Below are 18,231 nucleotides of genomic sequence, written 5' to 3'. Positions count from 1 at the left end.
CAGCCACTGCTGCCAGCTGTCCCAAGGGCTGGGCTCTCTCTGAAGGGTGTCCTGGGGGACTGCTTTTGGCCAGGAGGACGCTCCCAGGGCGGCAGAAGCGTGGCTGCTCGCCTGCCATGGCAGTCCCACCTCCAGCACCGCTCTCTGGTGCCTGTGGTGAGCTGTGGCTGGGGGCAGGAGCCCAGAGCAGCTGCCACACTGCAGCCAGCCCCACGGCTCTTGGGAGCAGCTCTGCTTGCCCACGGCAGTGCTGGCGGGCGGCCAGACCGATAAGGCAAGCGCCGAGTGCTCACATCTCATTTCCTTCAAAAACCGCTTCCTCCAGCGCCGGCCTCTCTCCCCTGCGCCCTGCCGAGCCCGAGGCTCCACCGGCGGCACCGCGGAGCCGCGGCCACCCCGCACTCTGTGCCCACCAGGGCCAGGGGTGGGCTCTGCCCACGGAGGAGCTGCCCCAGACCCACCTCAGCACGGGAAAGGAGCAGCAAGTTGTGACTAAAAGGGACAAAGGTCCTGCCATGGTCTCACCCCTTCTCACCTGGTTCCATCCCACCCCCATGGAGCATCGAGGGTACTGCCCAGGACAAGGCACAGCTGCCTTTTTGTTTGTTTTTATTATTAAATACACCCTGGGAGGCACAGAGGGAAGTGGGGCCAGAGCCCATCCACCCTGGCAGACCCAGAGCCTTAAAACAAATAAAAACCCCACAAAAAAAAGTTAAAAACAAAAATAAAAAAAAGCACCCAAACAAAACCCCTAACAATGCCAGACCTCCCCCCGCTTCTCCAACTCCCACAGTCTAGATTTAGAAAGAAACCCACAAAGAACAAAACAAGGAGAAAGTCCCCAGGAAATCCACCCCGAGCAGCAGCCTGCACCATGCCTGGCCGCAGCCCCAGGGTCACCTCCACCCCTCTCCGCTCTCCTCCAGCTGGGATGCCGCAGCCACTGGCTGCACGTTCTTTGGGAAGTCAGCAGCAGGGCAGGTAGAGTCCACCTGTCCATCCACGTGGACACCTGCCTGTCCCGCAGTTGGCACCTCTCGGGCTCAGTAAATGATCTCGTAAACTGTCGCTTTCTTGTCCCCTGAGCCGGTGACGATGAACTGGTCGTCCGTGGAGATGTCGCAGCTGAGGACGGAGGAGGTTTCCTTTGACTGGAGAGAACAGGGGTAAGCACAAGAAACAGCCCCAGAGCAAGGTCCCAACCCCGACTCCTCCCGGGGAGGCTGCAGGGTTGAGTTGATGGGGTTGGTTATTGCTGACACATCATTAGAGCTGGGTTGTGCTGGGCAGCTCGTGGCAGCCCCCAGTGCTGCTGGCTGCTCACCTGGAAGATGCTGGCTCCGTAGGGCGTCCGCCAGGCGTTGAGCAGGTTGTCCTTCCCTGTGCTCACAAACCACTTCCCTGCGGAGGGACAAAGCAGCCTCGTGTCACCAAACCAGACCCAGCAGCTGCATCCCAGCAGCAGGTCCTGCCCAGGCTGTGAAACACACAGAGAGAGCCACATCTCTGCCAAGCACGAGCCAAGGGAACACAAAGGGGAGTTTGGCTCCAGCAGCCAGCACTTCTCCAAGAGGAATGGATATCCCTTCTCTGACTATCATCCACAGGGCTGGCTACCAGAACAAATGCTTGACCACAGTGCAATGAGCCCTGTGACAGACACACGGACAGAAGGAGAGGTGGCATCCATGAGGCTCCAGAGCAAGAGGGGGCCAGAAGAGGCATGCCTACCGCAGGAGGCGAATTTGAGAGAGAGGACACAGCTCTCGTGGAGGTGCAGCTGGTACTTGTCGGGTTTGGTGACGTGCAGGATCTCCACGTTGCTGCTCTCCATCCCCACCGCCAGCCACTCTCCCATCGGGCAGTAGCCCAGGGAGAAGATCTGAGGGGACAGACAGGCTCACGCCGTGGCCCAGCAGGTGCCACCTGGCCCCAGGTGCTGCCACAGGGCCCCAGCCCTACCTGGGAGCTGAAGTCGTGCTGCTGCAGCTGCCGCCCCTCCCGCAGGTCCCAGCAGCGCACGGTGTTGTCCAGCCCCCCTGTCCAGAGCTTGGTGCCATCGTTGGAGATGTCAATGCAGCTGGCACCATCTGTGTGGCCTTGAAACTGCCTGGGAAAGAGGGGGATGGAGAGAGGGAGGGCACAGCTATCAGGGCAGCCAGCACCTGCAGCACGGAGTGTGGGCAGTGAGGAGCTGCAAGGACAGGCACTGTCCCATGGCCAGGGTTAGACACAGGGAGGGGCAGGGACATGCTGCAGGGGACTGAGAGGTCCCTGGCCCGAGGAGTCCCCACCAGTCCTGCCCAAGCTCCCCCCTGCTCCAGACTCACCTGACCAGTGTCTGGTTCTGCAGGTCCCACACCACGATGTTGCCGTCGCTGCAGCAGGAGAAGCAGACTTTGGCATCAGGGCTGATGGCCAGGGCGTAGCAGGCGGGGGCAGAGGAGGTGAGCTCAGCCTTGATGCGGGGTGTGGGGGCTGCCAGGTCCCAGATGGACAGGGTGCTGGCCTCCCCCCCCACGATCAGGCTGCGGCCGTCGGGGAGCAGCTTGCAGGAACGGATGTAGTTGTCACGGTTCTGAACGGGGGTCCCAGGCAACAGGGCAAGGCAAGAAGGAGATGATGAGCACACAGGGGCTTGCAGGAGACACATCTCCTTCTCTCACTGCAGATGTGAAAGGCCCCTCTGTCCCCTCCACCAGAACAGGGGCACATTTCCCTTCCCAGCCCCACCCCAAAGGCTTTTCTCCTCCTCCTCCTCCTCCTCCTCACCAGGCAGTCCAGCTGAGCCACGGCCGTCTTGGTGCCCGGCTGCCCCACGTCCCACACCTTGACACAGCCCTTGCCCCCGGTGTAGACGTGTCGTGTGGAGTTGCTGATGGTGACGGCACAGACCACCTCGCCGTGGCTCAGGGTGTGCAGCTGCCGCGCGTGCCGGGGGATGCCGGAGCCGATGAGGGCGTCGGGGGGGAAAGGCACCGGCTGCATCTGCCCGTCAGCGCTGACGTGGAAGGAGTAGGCACTGGAAGGGAGCAGAGCAGTGAGAACCAGAGCAGAATCCTGCGTGGACGGCAGAATCGCGGGGGTCCCAGCGGGTCTGACACAGGCAGCACGGTTTGGAGTCAGAGCCACGAGTAGAACACACCCAATGATGCCAGCTGGGCACACAACAACCACAGCCTGGGTTTCTCCCCCGGCTCTGCTCCCCATTCCTGCTGCCTCCAGCTTGTCCACACAGCCCAGTTTCAGCCCCACGAGCCACCCCATCCCCTGCCCCAGCCCGGCCCCACTTACGGCTTCCCCGAGGTCCCCACTTGCATGCCGGTCACCAGCCCTGGGACGCGCATGTGGGGGTGCGGGTCGTAGCCCACCTGGAGGGGACAGCGGGTGAGAGAGGCTCACACTCCATGGCCCCAGGGCCCCACGGGGACAAGGTCACTCACCAGGGGTGGGCGCCCGTAGCCGCCGGCTCCCACGGCGGCCGCAGCCCCGTTGAGCTGCGGGGACATGAGGTGGAGGCCGGCGTAGGCACCAGTCCCGGCCACGTCCCCATTGACTGCAGGGTGGGCCAAGCCGAAGGCGGCTGAGTAGGGGCTCTGCACTCCCAGAGGATTCCTCAGGCCCAGGGCTGGTGGGGGAGAGGCAGAGTGAAGGGATGGGGCCCTGGAGACAGAGTTTGGAGACCCACCCAGGCCCCAGCGGGGCCAAGCTCACCCAGGGGGTCCACGGGGACCTTGGCGGCGGCGGGGCGGAACTGCTGGGCACTGCTGGAGCCTGGGAGGGTGTCACCCTGGGATGTGGGGGTGCTGGACTTCAGGCTGGGTGTCCCTGCCTTCTCCACCTGCCAGGAACAGAATGGGGAGCTGGCAACTGCACCACAGCCCTGCCAGAGGGTCCCTGTTAGCTCCCCATCAATGACAGCCCAGCCCAGACAGTGCTAAAGGGTCTGTGGGACAGGATTAGAGCTGAGATCTAATGGAGAGCCCCTCCCTGTCCCTCCAGCACTTTGCCCCGTGGGTTTGGAGGCAGGGGACTCATGTCTGGCTGTTCTGTCAGCCAAGCCCAGGCCACAAGGACACAAGCACAGGCCCCAGGCGAGTCACACGTACCGTGGGCGCATCCTTGCTCCGAGATGGGGACGTGCTGCTGGAGGAGGCCATGGAGGTCGGACTGAGGGGCACGGCCTCCTTCCTGCCCAGCGGGACCTTCTCCACCCCGTTCTCCCGGGATGAGTAGGAGTGGACGCTGTGCGGGGAAGAGGGGTCCTGGGGAGGGAAGGGAAATCAGCAGGGAGAGCAGGCAGGAGAGCAGGGATGTCCCAGGTCATGGGGAGCTGGTGGCTCAAGCAAGGGCCAGCCTTGATCCTGAGGCTCATTGCTGCTGCTGGCGAGGGTCAGGGAGCACAACTCCCACTGGCACCTCCCTGTGATGCCCACCTCTGCCTGGAGCAGCCTGTTCGCCCCACCCTCGGGGACGGACAGCACACACCGACCCCAGACCCCTCCCAGTGTCCCAGCACACTGACCTCATCCACCACCAAGTTGTCTTCACTTTTGTCTGCATCGCTGCCCTGAAACGTGGAGCACAGTTGGAGCCAGAGGGGCTGCAGCTGCCCCCACTCCTGCCTGGAGCTGTGCCAGAGGCACAGGCAGCTCCATTCATCACCCCACAGGAGAGGATGGGGTCACCCCAAGCACCCCAGCCCTGGGCTCACATAGTCTGTAACAAAGTCCTTCTCCTCCACCTTCCTCTTCTTGCTGCTGCTCAGGTACTCGGCGATGGCTCGTGCGCGCTCCCCGTTTGACAGTGCCAGGGAGCTCTGGGATGAAGGGAAGTGGTGTCAGTGGCTGGGGATGCTCTGCCCAGCTCCTGGGACAGGCAGCACCAAGGCAGGGCTGACTCCAGGAGCATGGAGGGCCCCAGCCCAGCGTCCTGACCGCAGCTGGTGCCGCCACAGAATGGTGGAAGAGAAGGAAAAGGCACTTACGGGGCCAGGGTCTCGGTCTGTCGCTGTGGCAACGCAGAGGAGCAGCAGGAGAAGGAGGAGGGAAAGGGGGACATGCTGTGGGGCTGTGTGACCGCCAAGAGCCCCCCAGCAAAGTCACCCACTTCACCCACGGGTGCTGGGGTGTTCAGAGCAGGGCCAGACCAGCACAACAGCAGCAGGGTGGTCCTAATCCCCCCTCAGGGATGACCCCCCCCACCAGCCCACCTCACCACCCTCCCATGAGGGTGCTGGTCAGTGGAGGAGGTTCCCCACCCAAAGCCCTTGCAGCTACAAGCCCCCTCCCTGCCCCTCCAGCCCAGATGGCAGCCCTGAGGCATGGACAAGTGGCCCCCACCCCAGGGAAGTGTCCAGGTAAGAAGGGCATGGGGAGCAGAGGGAGCCCCAGGGCTCAGCACCACCTGCTCCCAGATCCAGGTGCTCCCCACTCACCCCTGGGCTCCGTGTCATGGACTCCTCGGTCCTCCTTGGCGAGGAGCTGGGCCTGGGCCCCCAGTGCCCCCGAGAGTGCCAGCAGCCCTGAGGCACTGCTGATGCCAGCGAGGCCAGTGGGCTGCATTCCAGAGGGGTGGGGGGTCAGCGGGATGGGGGGAGCGTGGTGCGAGAGGTGCTGGGTCTGGAGCTGGTGCTGGAGAGGAGAGAGCAGAGTCAAAGGGCTGTGCCAGGACAGCTGCTGGACAAGTGAGGGGCAAGAGGCAGCCCTGGGTCAGTCAGCAACGGGGCCTGGGTGTGGAGGGGCAGGGCACGCACCCAGGGTGCCCCCAGTAATGTTCTGGGGGACACCACGTCCCTCCCACCGACCCCTGCCACCCTAGGCTGGATGGGAGACCTGCTGCAGTCTCCAGGCAATAATTGAGTGGGGATGGTGGTGACCCTCCTCCACCCCAGCCACAGGACGCCAGGACACAGTGACACGTGCCAGCCACCGCCCCCAGCTGCATCTCCTGCACCCCGAGTCCTGCTGGCTGCCCCCAAACCAGCCTGGTTTGCCCCTGTCCTCCCCTCGATTCAGCCACGAGTGGGAGATGGCACGAGGGGCTGGGGCTGCAGCCAGGGGCAGGAGGGAGCTCAGCCCAGGGATGGCAGGAGCCCGGGAGGTGCCATCCTGGCAGAGCCCCTCAGCCCTGGCCCTGGAGCGGCAGGAAGCAGCGGGCAGAGGGTTGACGTACCCCGATGGCCGCGTTCAGGTCGGTCATAGTCACCTGCTTCGCTCGCTCCACAGCCTGGACCACCTGCTGCTGGTGCTGTGGGGAGAGAAGAGTGGGGCTTGGGCGGGCTCGCTTCTTCCCCTGGGCCCCAAAGGAGCTCTGCACAACTGGCTGGGGCCCGAGGGCTCACCCACCTCCTGAGACAGGAACGGGATGAGCTGGGCACAGATCACGTTGAGCCGCTTGGCGATCTCCGTCTGGCAGGGGAAGAGAGACAGAACCCGTCAGGGCAGGGGGCAGAGCCCACCCCACACTGAGGGGTCCCGATGCTGCCAGGAGAGCCCCCTCACCGTGGGTGCTCAGCCCGGGCAGCCTCAGGTACTGACACTCAGCCCAAAGGGCTGCTGCTCAGCACTACGGAGCACAAACACCCTGTGGGCACAATTCCTGTTCCTAACAACACCCCTTCCAAAACCCAGCATCCTCCATCCCCACCCTGAGAGCCCTGGGACAGCTTCCAGCTCCTCCCTGACAGGGACATGAAGCACCCCCAGCCCATGCCACCCCCAAGCAAGCCCGCAGCCCCTGCAGGCTCCCCCTGCTCTCCACGCAGCCTCCTGCCGGCTCCACGCCCACCACTTGCCACCCTCCTAGCCCACAGGAAGCCCTGGAGAGGTGCTCTCCTTCCAGCTGCTGTTTTTCTGCAACACTCGAGTGCCACTGGCAATCAAGAGCGCAAAGCGCGGGGAGGGAGAGCAGCGTCGTGCTGTGCCGTGCCACGTTCCCATGGCACCCCTGCCACCTTCCAGGACCCCCTGTTCCCATGGCACCCCTGACACCTTCCAGGACCCCCTGTTCCCATGGCACCCCTGACACCTTCCAGGACCCCCTGTTCCCATGGCACCCCCTGCCACCTTCCAGGACCCCCTGTTCCCATGGCACCCCTGACACCTTCCAGGACCCCCTGTTCCCATGGCACCCCTGACACCTTCCAGGACCCCCTGTTCCCATGGCACCCCTGACACCTTCCAGGACCCCCTGTTCCCATGGCACCCCCCTGCCACCTTTCAGGGTCCCCACCGGCCCCACCCTGCGCAGCTCGGGCGAGAGGAGAGCACAAACATTCAGCCATCCCCGGCCCCACAGACACAACCCTGGCAAGAAGCCCCAGAGGCAGTGGGGACAGCTCCTGCTCCTGCTGATGGCCAAGAGAGCAGACACTGCTTGAGGCAGTAGTGGAGGTGCCCATGCAGAGCTGGGGACTCATCCCCAGCACCAGAGAGGGGACAGAGATCAGCAGCTCTCCCTAAACCCATGTGGGGGAGGGATCCCTCTGTTCTTGGATGGGCAGGGGATGTCCTGGGCACAGGAGTCCAGGTAAGATGCTGTCCCAAACCCCAAGGAGCTCCCTGTCCACCCTGGTGGGGAGCCAGCACAGGGCTGAGAGGAAGGGGTTGAACCCAGACCCCCCTTATCAACCCTCAGAGGAGACCAAAGGCTGAAGGGCCCCTGGGACAGAGGTGAGCCCTGGATGTCCCTGCCAGGACCTTGGGCACATCTCCCACGCCCAGCTGGTGCAGGTGCTGAAGTGCCAGGGTGAGGGGCCACAGCACTGCCCGGCTGCTGTGGGGACACTGACCCAGGGACACTCCATGCTGCCCTCCAGAGCAGCTGCCGACCTGCTCCTGCCAGCCCCAGAGCACAGAAACAATCTGGCACCTGCCCTCACTTCCCCTTCTGAGGGAGGAAAAAAAGAGAAAGAAAAGAAAGGAAGAGGGGGGAGCAAGGAGATTTGGCAGCCAGCAGTTCTGGGAAGGATTTAGCTGTCTCCCGGGGCCAGCAGTGATGGATTCTCTTCCCTAATGCACTGATGGGCAGCAGCTCCTTGGGGAGAGCTGCCTCCAATTCACTCGCACTCGTTAATGTGCAATTTACTGGCACTTTAACGCTCTCAGCATGAAAAATGATCACGCTGTTTGCAGCCCCCCCAGCCACCAGCACCGTCGCCTCCCCTCTGGCTCGCTGTGAGCAAGTCCAAGGCCAGGCAGATTCGGGGAGGTGGTTTTATAGAAAGCTGCAGGCCCCTTCCATGCCAAAAACAAAGCAACAATAAAAAAATTAACGTCTCCTGCTTGTTCCTGTCTTGATCCTTTCCTGCCAAGCCTGAGGCTGCCTGGAGAGCTGCACCACCACAGCCAGCCCTCAGCCCCATTTCTCTCCAAACAAACCCAGAGCAAAACCCCACGCCTTGGCCCTCGCTGGTGCCAGCCAGGCAGGGGGACACGGGACACAGCGAGGACAGAGGCCACACCACACCTGGCTGGCACTACCCAGCCTCCATCCATAACCATGGGGTGACCACTGCCTTGGGAGCTCCGGGGCAGCCAGGAGGGCTCAGGACCTGCCGGTGCCCTGAGCAGCGCAGGATTCGGGGGAAAAGGAGGAGGGAGAGACAGCGACCCAAATCCTCCCAGGGCAGCGATAACCCGCGGCTCCTGCTCCGGCAGTTCCCGTTCCTCGTTCCTCACACAATGGCCGCTGGCTGTCAGAGCAGACTTACGGGCCCTTGTTAAAAGTGCCGACAGCTCACTGGCCGGCGGCCAGCAGCACCTGGGGCTGGCAGAAAACACGAGCCTGAGAGGGCTGGGAGAGAACCAGCAGCCAGAAGAGAGGAGCTCGCAGCCTTCCAGCGAAAGGCTCCGCGCCGGGCAGACCCTTGGCATCGTCCCTCACAAGGGCAGCTTCACACCTCAGCCTCAGCAGGGATGGCAGCAAGGAGGGCAGCCCAGAGTGGCAGAACACCCTCCCAGCGGGCACAGAGCTGGCAGGAGTGGCTGAGAACCTGCCCTGTGCTGGGGCCAGGGGCCAGAACGGCCACAGTGCCCACCCGAGCAGGCTCCCACGCAACAGTTGGCGTCGGCGGGCGCGGGGCGGGCGGGAAGGCGGCGGCAGCACGCCTCGCCAGGCTCCTCCGCAGCCTCTTTAAAAATAGATGAGAAGAAACCTTCTGTCTCAGAGCAGCTGGTGACCCGGAGCTCGGCACAGGGGAGGAAGGGAGGGAGTTGAGGAAGGGAGGGAGGGATGGGGAAGCAGCGAGGGAGGATGAGCAGCCCTGAGCCCCCCGAGAGCCCACCCTGCACCCATACCCCAAAACCCTTCTTTCTCCTCAGAATGCTCCTCAGCCCTGGCCCCTGGGCCAGTGGGCAGCAGACACTGCAAGGTGTCAAGGCAGAGCCCATCAACCTGCTGTGACCCTGCAGCCCACCTTGCCCCGAGGAAGAAGCCAGTCTCCTCCACAGCAGTCACCCTGTGACCACTCCCAGCCGGTGTGAGCAGCCACACGAGCACAATTCCTCCAGCACCACTCTCTGCCTGACACAACAGGAGTGTCACAGTCCAGGCAGGGCACCCTGAACCCAAAACCAGAGCACAGACGTGTGGGGAGAGCTAAGGAGGCAGCCAAGGCCATGGCACAGAGCAACACAAAGCACAGGGAAGGGATACATCCCCCACAAGTACTGGGCTTTCTGGGCTACAGCAGGGAGCAACTTCCCATCTTATCTGTGGGGACAGCCCTTAAGAGCCCAGATGGCAAAGCTGGGCCAGGGAGCTGGGACTAAGGAGGTGGGAGAGCTCCCAGCCCACCCCGACCCACCTGTTTGTGCATCTCGATGTTCAGGCCATAGGACATCTCGTAGTACTGTGAGGGAGAGAAGGCAGCATCAGCACGGCTCTGGAGACCAGGGGATCTCACAAGCAGAAAGCCCTCTGTGGTGCTGGCACACCAGGTCAGCCTGGCCACAGCCACGGTGCAGCCAGGCCATGGGGACAGCACGGTCCCCAGCTCCTCTCCCAGGACCAGAGGTTTCTCTGGTACATGGCTGCAGCCCACAGGAGGGACACAGTCCTCCCAGGACTCCTACAGGAATAGGGACAACCCACACAGGAACAGATTTGCCACCACAAGCTGCAGCAGAAATTCCTGCTCCAACACCACAGCTCTTTCTGGGGGAAAACCAGACACAGGAACCAGATCTCAGGGCCTGGCCACACAACCCAAAAGCAAGGGGAAGGCAAAGCATCCCTGCATGTCCTTTGATGGTTCAGAGGAGATCCCACACCACCCTTCTCCTTTCAGGTGGAGTTCACTAACCATGACATAATGACGCTGGATTTCTGTTTTTTCTGTTGCCAGCTTTTCACATTCTAACTTCAAGCTGTAAAAATAAAGAGGAGAGAGAGAAGGAGAAAGAGCAACCCCCCCTTAGTCCTCCCAGTGGCAGGATGTCCCTGGCTGGACAGAGCATGAGCCCTCCCAGCGTACCACACACTTCAGCCTCCTCTCAGCTTCAATCCCATCTCCCAGCACAAACCAAGAAAACCACCTGAAAGAGGGCGGGAAGGGGCTGATAAAGAGGAGATGGATGGTAAAGGGATCTGGGCATCAGGGAGCAATTTGCATGGACTTTTAACCCCCTCCCCAGCATCTGCTTCCCAAATGGAGTGAGCTGCAAAGCTTAGCTGCATTTCAAACCTTGCTCTGCCCTGCGCAGTGTGGGGAAGGGGAGGTGATCCTGGACAGCAGCCTCACGGATCACTCCAGGTCTAAGTGATGGCTCTGGCTCAGCCCAGGAGCTGGGTGCTGGAAGCCAGCACCTCCTCCTGGAGGTGAGTTTCCCCCTCAAACAGAGGAATTTCCAGCTACTGAGGCGATGCTTGGCACAGCCATCCTCTGGAGGGACCGGTCCAGCAGCCACACCGCACGGTGCTGCCCGGCGCCCAGAGGAGCCTGCTGTTGGCCAGCACCAGTGAACTGCCCAGCTCACATGCTGGCATGTGAACTCTGGAAGCTTCTCACCTGTGGTATTGGTTCTGCAGGAACTGGAATTCCTCCTTGATGCGATCCAAGGTCTCTGGGTAAGTCAGCTTGAGGGACTGGGGGGTGCTGGGGATGGCGCTGGCAGCAACAGTGGCTCCCGAGGCAGCAGAGGGTGCCTGGAGATGGGCCTAGGCAGAGATGGGACCTCCAGGGTCACTGCTGCTGCCCAACAAGGCTGGCACATCCCCCTGGGGGTTCCTGCACCCGGGGAAGAGGCTACAGGCACATCTGGGAGAGCAGCACATGCAGGAGGTTGCACAGGGAGCTACTGGAGAGGAAACTGGTCACAAACAGGCACCAAAGGCCTTGTCAGCATCAGTTTGGCCACTGAGCCAGAAAGGATTAATGACCACGGGTGGCACTGGGCATGGCACAGACCTGTCCTCACCCCACCACCACACAGCTGAGCTCCCTGCCTGCCCATCACCGTCCCACCATCACACCCCGGTGAATCCCGCTCCCGGCACCGCACAAAGCCCAGAGCCGCAGCGCTGGGGCTCAGCACCGCTTTGGGAAGAGGCACAGCATCGCTCCCGAGCATCACACACGGTAACAGCGCTCAGCTGTCCGTCAGCACCGAGCGGGGAGCCGGGCTTTGGGGGCGCAGGCCCTGCGAGGGCCGAGGTGGCTCAGCTGCGAGGGGACGAGCGGGCTCACCGGGGGCCGGTTCTGCGGGAACATCCTCGGCACCGGACAGGCCCGGGACCCTCCGGCCGCAAGGGCTCCGTGGCAGGCTCGGGACGGGGCCTGGAAACTGCTCCCAGCTCCGGATCAGGCCCTGGAGAAGAACCCGGGGGTCACCGCCCGGAGCTGCCCGGGGGCGCGGGGCCCTTCGGGAGCCGCAGCGGAGCCCCGGAGCCCCGGCCCCGCCCGCAGCCCCCCCGCGCCGCGCGCCCGCCGTTCCCGCGGGCACCGGGGGCCCCGGGGCTCCCTCCGGGCTCCGCGGACCCGCCCAGCCCCGGCCCCCCGCGCCGCGCAGACAAAGGCCCCGCCCGCGCCCGCCCCCGGGTCGGGCCCGGGGCGGGACCGGGCCCGCCGCCGACCCCGCCCCCCGCGGGGCTGGACCCCGGCCGGCGGGCACCGAGCCGAACCGAACCGGACCGGACCGCCGGGACGGGACGGGACGGAACAGGACGGGGCTCACCGCGCTGCGGGCCCCAGACCCGGCCCCGGCCCCAGGCGCGCGCCCCTGCGGCGGGGCGGGCCGGGCCGGGCCGAGCCGAGCCCGGTAGAGCCGAACCGGGCCGGGCCGAGCCGGGCTGGGCCGGGCCGAGCCGAGTCCAGCCGAGTGCAGCCGAGCCGGGCCGAGCCCCCGCCCCGCCCCGCCCCGCCCCGCCCCGCCCGCGCGGCCGCCGCTCTGCGGAGCGCGATCAATGAACGAGCGCGAGCGCCAGCTCCACGTGGGGCCTGGCCCGTGCGGGCAATCGCCCCCGCCGCCAGCCAATGGGAGCGCGCCCAGGGCGACCGCCCCCACGTGGGGCGCGAGGAGCTTCTTTCCCATTGGTCAGCCCGGGCCCGGCCGGCGCGCGGGGTGTCAATCAAAGGAGGCCGAGCGGCGAACGAGGGGGCGGTGCCGCGGTTTAACCCTTGCGGGGCTGGGGCACCGGAGGGGACAGAGACGGGACAGGGGACGGGCCGCTCCCGCCACCCCAAGCGGGTTCCCGGGGCACGGCACCGCCCCTCTCAGACCCGCGGCGAGGACCCCCGCCTCCGGCACCGCAGCTTTGCCCGCAAAACGGAGCCGAAAGTTGCACCGGAACCGCTGCGCCCGCCGCCCCGGGCAGCGGCGGCTCGGCTTCGGGGCTTTTTGCTGGTAAACACAAGAAGTCGTCGTGTCCCGTTCCGTGTCCGTCCCCCCCCCTCTTTGTTGTTTTTTTGTTGTTGGGTATTTTGTTTATTTTTTTTTTTTTAATTAAGAAAATAAACGAACCCGACACCACCCACACATCCCTTCCCGGGCTGCAGGTCCCGCCTCACCGGGAATTCCCTGCACCGTGCCGGGGAGCGGCAGCATCCCTCTGCCAGACAGAGCTCCTGGGAAAGGCTCCTGGGCCAGCCCTGTTTCCCAGCCCCAGGAAAGGGGTCTGACAGCCCCAAGCTCCCTGCGGTCACCCCACGTCCCTTGGGATGGGCAGATATTTGCACTGGGAAAATGACGCCCCATGTCCCTGTCCCAGCAGCCCCACAACACCCCCCGCACCCCCACCAGCCCTGTCACGGTCCTCCCAGAGCTCCCCGTGTTTCCAGCCACAAGGCCCAGGCGCTCACAACCCACTCGGGTTTCCTCGTGGATTTTCTAATGGTTTTACTCCTCTCAGGGAGATCGGTGGTTGCTCGACATTTTCTGCTGCTGCAGGTCAATCCAGGCTTACACTGAGCAGGAAATAAAACATTTGAGGAGCAGCAGCTGTGAGGAGTCTGTTTGCCTCTCCCCCTCTTTAACCTTAATCCAGGAACAGGCCAGCAGCCCTTTCCTCCTCACCACAGCTCCATCCTCGTGGTCCTGTGGCCGTCCAAAGGCAGCGGTGGCTCGGCTCACGGGACAGACCGTGGCCGGCCACTGACGCCGGTTGCCAGCAGAGCTGGCAGGGTACGGATTGGGAGAACCAGAGGCCCTCCTCAGCGACAGCAACTTGCCTCCAGCCTCTGGAAGAAAAGAACAATAACAATCATAACCTCAACAAACGCACTGAGATAGAGCAGGACTGTGCAAGGGCCACCCTGCGCCTGCCCAAAGGACTCAGCAGTCCGGGGGTGATGGGCTGTGCTGGCCCCTCGGGCTGGGAGCAGGATTTTCCAGCTTCGAGCCGGGTTCTGCTGCCTTTACCGAGTCAGGGAGCGCCCTTAGTCCCACCGTGGGAAGCCCAGCTCATTTAGCCCCATTTTGCCCAGTCTGTTCCCTGGCAGCCCCGGGATTTTCTGAGAGCAGCTGCGATCTCAGATGGGAGATCTCCCGTTACTCCAGCTCTGCTGAGGGCAGACAGGGAGAGACTCCTCCACTCTGGAGCTGGGGATGCCTCTGCTCTCACTGCACCACTTTTGGCCCCACACCAGCAACCAGTGGGGTTTGTGCTCTGTAGAAAGAGGGGGGCTGCTGGGGAGAGCAGCAGAAGAGCAGTCTCCCAACCCTTATTATATTTTAAAATGTAATAGCAGCACGATGTCTATTTTCATAGACAGAACAGATCATTTCTGGAGGAGGCCCATAAATCTCAAACAGAGGGGAAATAATTTGGCCAAGGTCATGTTAAGTCAAAATATTAAAATAGAAAAAAATAAAAAAAGCAAGCAGTTTAGAGCTGGACTGAGGCACATCTCTATTCTAAACCTCTCTCCCCAGCCTGGGAACCCTGTCCCCCTTGCCCTTCTGCTTCCCAGCATTACACCATGGGGCTGAGGGGGTCCAAGACACATGTGAGGGCCTGGCTGAGTGGAGAGACCAAGGGAGAGCAAGAGAACAGGCACCCCAGCAAGGATTCTGCTGATCCCCTGTGCCCCAGGGACAGCCCCCCTGCAGCAGCCCCCGCGCACTGTGCCGTTCTCAGGCATTCAGGAAATGGGACGGGCTGGGCTGTCCCCCCTGGCTGCAGCATCACCGCGATGTTGGCAGGGACAGGGAAACGCTATTTCCAGGTGAGGAAAGTCCTGTCAGTGACACTTCTCCTGTCCTCACCCGGAGTCCCTCTGTCCCATCCCTGGTACCAGGGCTCTGGCAATGCCATCCATCACCAAGGCTGCTCCCACAGCGCATCCCGGGCAGAGTGGGCCCGGGAGAGGCACAGGCACCCAGAGCTGGCTGGCAGCACGCTGGGTGTCCGGCACAGGCACCCAGAGCTGGCTGGCAGCACGCTGGGTGTCCAGCGGGCAGTGCTCAGACAGCGGCGGGACGGGCGGGCAGCACGGTGATCCCTGCCGTGACCGGAGGGACCTGCAGCCACGGGGGGCCTGGCAGTGCTGCTCTGCTTCGCGAGAAATGCCGTGGGAGCAGCGCGGCAGGAAAGGACCCAGGAACACCCCCCTCACCCGCAGGCACAGGTCAGAGCTGCCCCTGAGCAGGAGCCAGGGCCGGTGGGGAAGAGCCAGCCACCCCGCAGGGCCCGGGGCTCAGCAGCCAAGCTCTTCTCGAGAGCACGTCCCTGGCAGCGCTGCAGCTCTGCGCGGACCCTGGCAAGCGGCAGAAAACAAAACTGCTGCTCGTACCCTCTGGCTGCTTCCCCGGGCTCGGCTGCCAGCTCCCCGCATGCCAGCGAGGCTCGAGCGGGGCCGGGGCTCCTGCGCGGCGGCTTCGGCTCCAGCGGAGCCGCCCCAGCGCCTGCTCTGCCCCGGGGCATCCCCGGCCAGCGCCAAGCGCAGGTGACCCGGGACAGGCACCGGCCAGGAAAGGTTCTTTCTTGCCTGCTGCTCTGGTGTGAAAGAGGCGACATTTAACAACCTCCCCCGAGAGTGCTTTCCTCTTGCCTTTCCTCCTTCTGCGCCGATTTAATTTCTTCTATAGCCCCCTTCTTCCCTTAGTGAGATCAAAGAAACCCGTGGAACCGGGTACATTTCAGCGGAAACGTCGATTAAAGGGAGAGGGGGAGGCAGCGCTGGTGGGATCGGAGGAGGAGGAGCAGAAGGAGCAGAAAAAGAGAGGCTGGAGGGAGCATCTGGATCCACGCAGTCCCGGCAGGACGGGCCGGACCGGGCAGCGCCGGCGGCACCGGAGCTTGGGCGGCGGCGCTGCGGGGACCGGGGGCTCCTCCGGCCGGGGCACCGGAGCACCGGCGCTCGGCGGCTCCGCCGGGCTCCTGCTGCCCCCTGCCGCCCCGGCGGGACGGGACCGTGCCCGCTCCCGGCCGGTGCCCCCGGGGCCGCTCGGAGACCCCAGCCGGGACTGCGTCCCCGCCGTCCCCTCCGAGCCCCGCGGGCCAGCGCCGCCACCTCCTCGCGTCCTGGGCCGGCACCCAGCGCCTCCGCGAGCACACCACACTCAGGGGGAAAGGCCCACGCTGCCGGGGCTGCCCTGGGGCAGGGGCTGCCAACATCCCACCCGAGGGTGCGATGGCAGCGGTGTCCCCCAGCACATCCCCGAGCCGGAGCCACCTCAGGCTCCTGAGCCGCGGGCCCATCTGGCCGCAGCATCTCCCGTGGCTGCCGTCCAGGGAAGGGGATGTTTAGGGGATGAGTAACATCCTTCCTGGCAGGGCCGCTGCCCGCTCCTGGAAGCTGCTGCAGGCACAGAGGAGCTCAGCCCTTCGCCCGCCTCTTGCCCCGCTCAGCCGGGGAAAGAAGCCAAGAGCGAGGAGAAACCCGGGGATGGGACCAGGACAATCCAAGCCCGTGGAATCGGCACGAGTCCCAGGTGCCAGGGAGAAGGGAGGGAGGATGCTGCGTGGCACGGTGGGAAACAGCCAGGAGGCACAGGTTGGGGAAGGCAGCTCCGGGCCCCCTCTAGAGCAGGGCTGGAAGCCAAATCCTGGCTGTGTGCTGCCAGAAGCAGCTTATTTTGGAAGGGAGGCGTGTTGGCAGAGTGCTTGGTGCGTGGAGCTGCTGACGCCGGGGAACAGGACAGCTCTCATCAGGTCCCAGCCATGCCTCGCAGGCCAGCGCTGCTTGGCTTCAGCCCGCAGCAAAATCTGCCCCAGCACAACCAGGACTGGATCCCCATCTCCTGAGTCACCCACTTAAAAGGGTGGACGCTCCAGTCACAAGTCATCACACTGCCCAGGGCCACGACTCACCCTGAACACCAGAGGGGCTTCCTGGGACTTGCCAAACAGGATGGACTGAGCTCTTACCAGCTCTGACCCATCTGGCAAGGTACAAGGCCAAGCCTTGAACCAAGAAAGAAGCACACAGGTTTCATTCCACCTCTGCACCCTGCTTCCCCTCTCCTCAGCTCGCAGGAGCAGTACCAGCCTCTCAGGAGCCCAACCCAGCCTCTCCAGGGGCTCAGACCCTCAAGGCAGCAGGGTCCATCTGGCAGCTGCAGCAGGACTGTCAGGGTGCTGTGGCATTCAGCCATGACCAGGTCTAGGATGGATCCCAAACTCCACAGCAGACCAGGGACCTGCTTTGCCTTCCCATGGGGCTGAGGAGCCAGCACAGGCAGCCCCTTGCCAGCATCCCTGGGCCAGGGAGCACACCTGGAGCAGGCTGCCGTGCCTGGACACGGCTCTGGAGCTCCTGCAGTTTCCGTGTGGCTTGGCATGCCACGAATCTGATCAGGTCTCAGCCCATCCTGCAGCGGGCACAGCTGTGAGCCGGGGGATGGAGCAGCCAAGCTCCCAACATGCAGCAGCCGGCCTTGCCCTCCAGAGCCGCACACTGCGGCATTGTGGCCCGGCTGGTTTTTCCAGAGTTGCATCCAAGGGGCGCAATCAGATCTCAAGGGAAGGGAGCAGGCACGTTCCTGGCTACACAGAGGAGCTGTCGAGGCAGTGCCAGGAACTGGGGCAGTTGCTGGGCACTGCAGCAGGCCAAAGGAAAATCAAGCAGGCAGCTCCCAAACCTGGGCTTTTCCTCACTGCCCAGCTCCGGGAGCTGCTGTGCCTTTGCAGAGCTTTCTTTGCAACCCCTGAGGCAGAGCTGCCCTGCCCTGGCACTTCTTCAGCTTTGTTTTACACCAACAGATATTAAACAACCAGCCTGGAGGGCTGGGATGGGGGAAGGACCCTGCTGGGGGAGCAGGGATGTACTTGTGGGAAGGCTCTTGGAGGAAAACAGAAAAGTAGCGTCAGGGAAAGGGAGTTCCCTCCACACAGGGAGGTTGTTTTTGATCAGGGCTTGTCTAGACTGGAGTCACCCACACTGCACAAGCACATCAACACCACGCAGCCAGCCCAGGGCTCCCTGCTGTTCCCAGGAGGACAGAGGAGCTGCACTCACCGAGCAAGAGCTGACCCTGGGACTGCCCATCCCACCCCCAAAGGGACTGGGGGGACCCTCAGGCTTCCAGGGTGCCGCCTCCCAGGGTCCCTCATTTCTTCCCAGCAGTCAGAAGGCTCAGTGCCCCCAGGCTCCCCAGCCTGGCTCTGTCAGCTGTCCCCACCACAGCCCTCGGGCAGCACAGGGACACAGGTCAGCTGGTGCAAGGCTCTCAGTTCCTTCCCTGCCTTCCCTCGGCTCCAGCTGCCGGAGCAGCCGAGAGCTGCAGGCACAAAGCGTCATTTTTTCCAAGAGCCTCTCCCTGCTTTCCCTCCTCGCTCGCGGAGCAG

At 63.7% G+C, this 18,231-nt stretch overlaps 1 protein-coding gene across 2 annotated transcripts; it reads right to left on the bottom strand.

Annotated features, from left to right (window-relative positions):
* Positions 1-592: 592 nt before the first annotated feature.
* Positions 593-12,264, bottom strand: LOC102101424 (transducin-like enhancer protein 1). 2 transcript variants are annotated; one of them, XM_088067659.1, is made up of 21 exons: positions 12,180-12,264; positions 11,693-11,813; positions 11,015-11,163; positions 10,310-10,373; positions 9,812-9,856; positions 6,351-6,413; positions 6,178-6,252; positions 5,441-5,636; positions 4,991-5,013; positions 4,718-4,822; positions 4,529-4,573; positions 4,113-4,268; positions 3,718-3,844; positions 3,447-3,631; positions 3,298-3,374; positions 2,776-3,025; positions 2,334-2,581; positions 1,966-2,113; positions 1,735-1,885; positions 1,328-1,404; positions 593-1,154 (listed from the first exon to the last, which is right to left on the bottom strand). In XM_088067659.1, the coding sequence occupies exons 2-21, from the start codon at positions 11,714-11,716 to the stop codon at positions 1,047-1,049; spliced, it is 2,316 nt and encodes a 771-aa protein (XP_087923785.1). In that variant the 5' UTR covers positions 11,717-11,813; positions 12,180-12,264; the 3' UTR covers positions 593-1,046. The 2 variants fall into 2 exon arrangements, with proteins under 2 accessions (XP_087923785.1, XP_087923784.1); XM_088067658.1 differs by having other exon boundaries at positions 593-1,128.
* Between the last annotated feature and the right edge of the window lie 5,967 nt (positions 12,265-18,231).

Source organism: Pseudopodoces humilis, chromosome 28, assembly GCF_049639895.1.
Source record: "Pseudopodoces humilis isolate 2021_Gansu_Grassland_sample_001 chromosome 28, ASM4963989v1, whole genome shotgun sequence".
In the NCBI taxonomy this organism is placed as follows: Eukaryota; Metazoa; Chordata; class Aves; order Passeriformes; family Paridae; genus Pseudopodoces; species Pseudopodoces humilis.
The sequence above is the reverse complement of the archived record's forward strand: the minus strand, read 5'-3'. Positions and strand labels throughout refer to the sequence as shown.

What these genes read in the sequence shown, in the direction of transcription:
- LOC102101424 (XM_088067658.1), bottom strand. Translation starts at nt 11,716, where the DNA reads ATGTTCCCGCAGAACCGGCCCCCG. An exon ending in ACCTGAACGCGGCCATCGGG is followed by an intron (nt 5,637 to 6,177) that starts GTACGTCAACCC and finishes TCTCCTCTCCAG; the next exon opens with CACCAGCTCCAGACCCAGCA. An exon ending in AGCACGACTTCAGCTCCCAG is followed by an intron (nt 1,886 to 1,965) that starts GTAGGGCTGGGG and finishes CTGTCCCCTCAG; the next exon opens with ATCTTCTCCCTGGGCTACTG.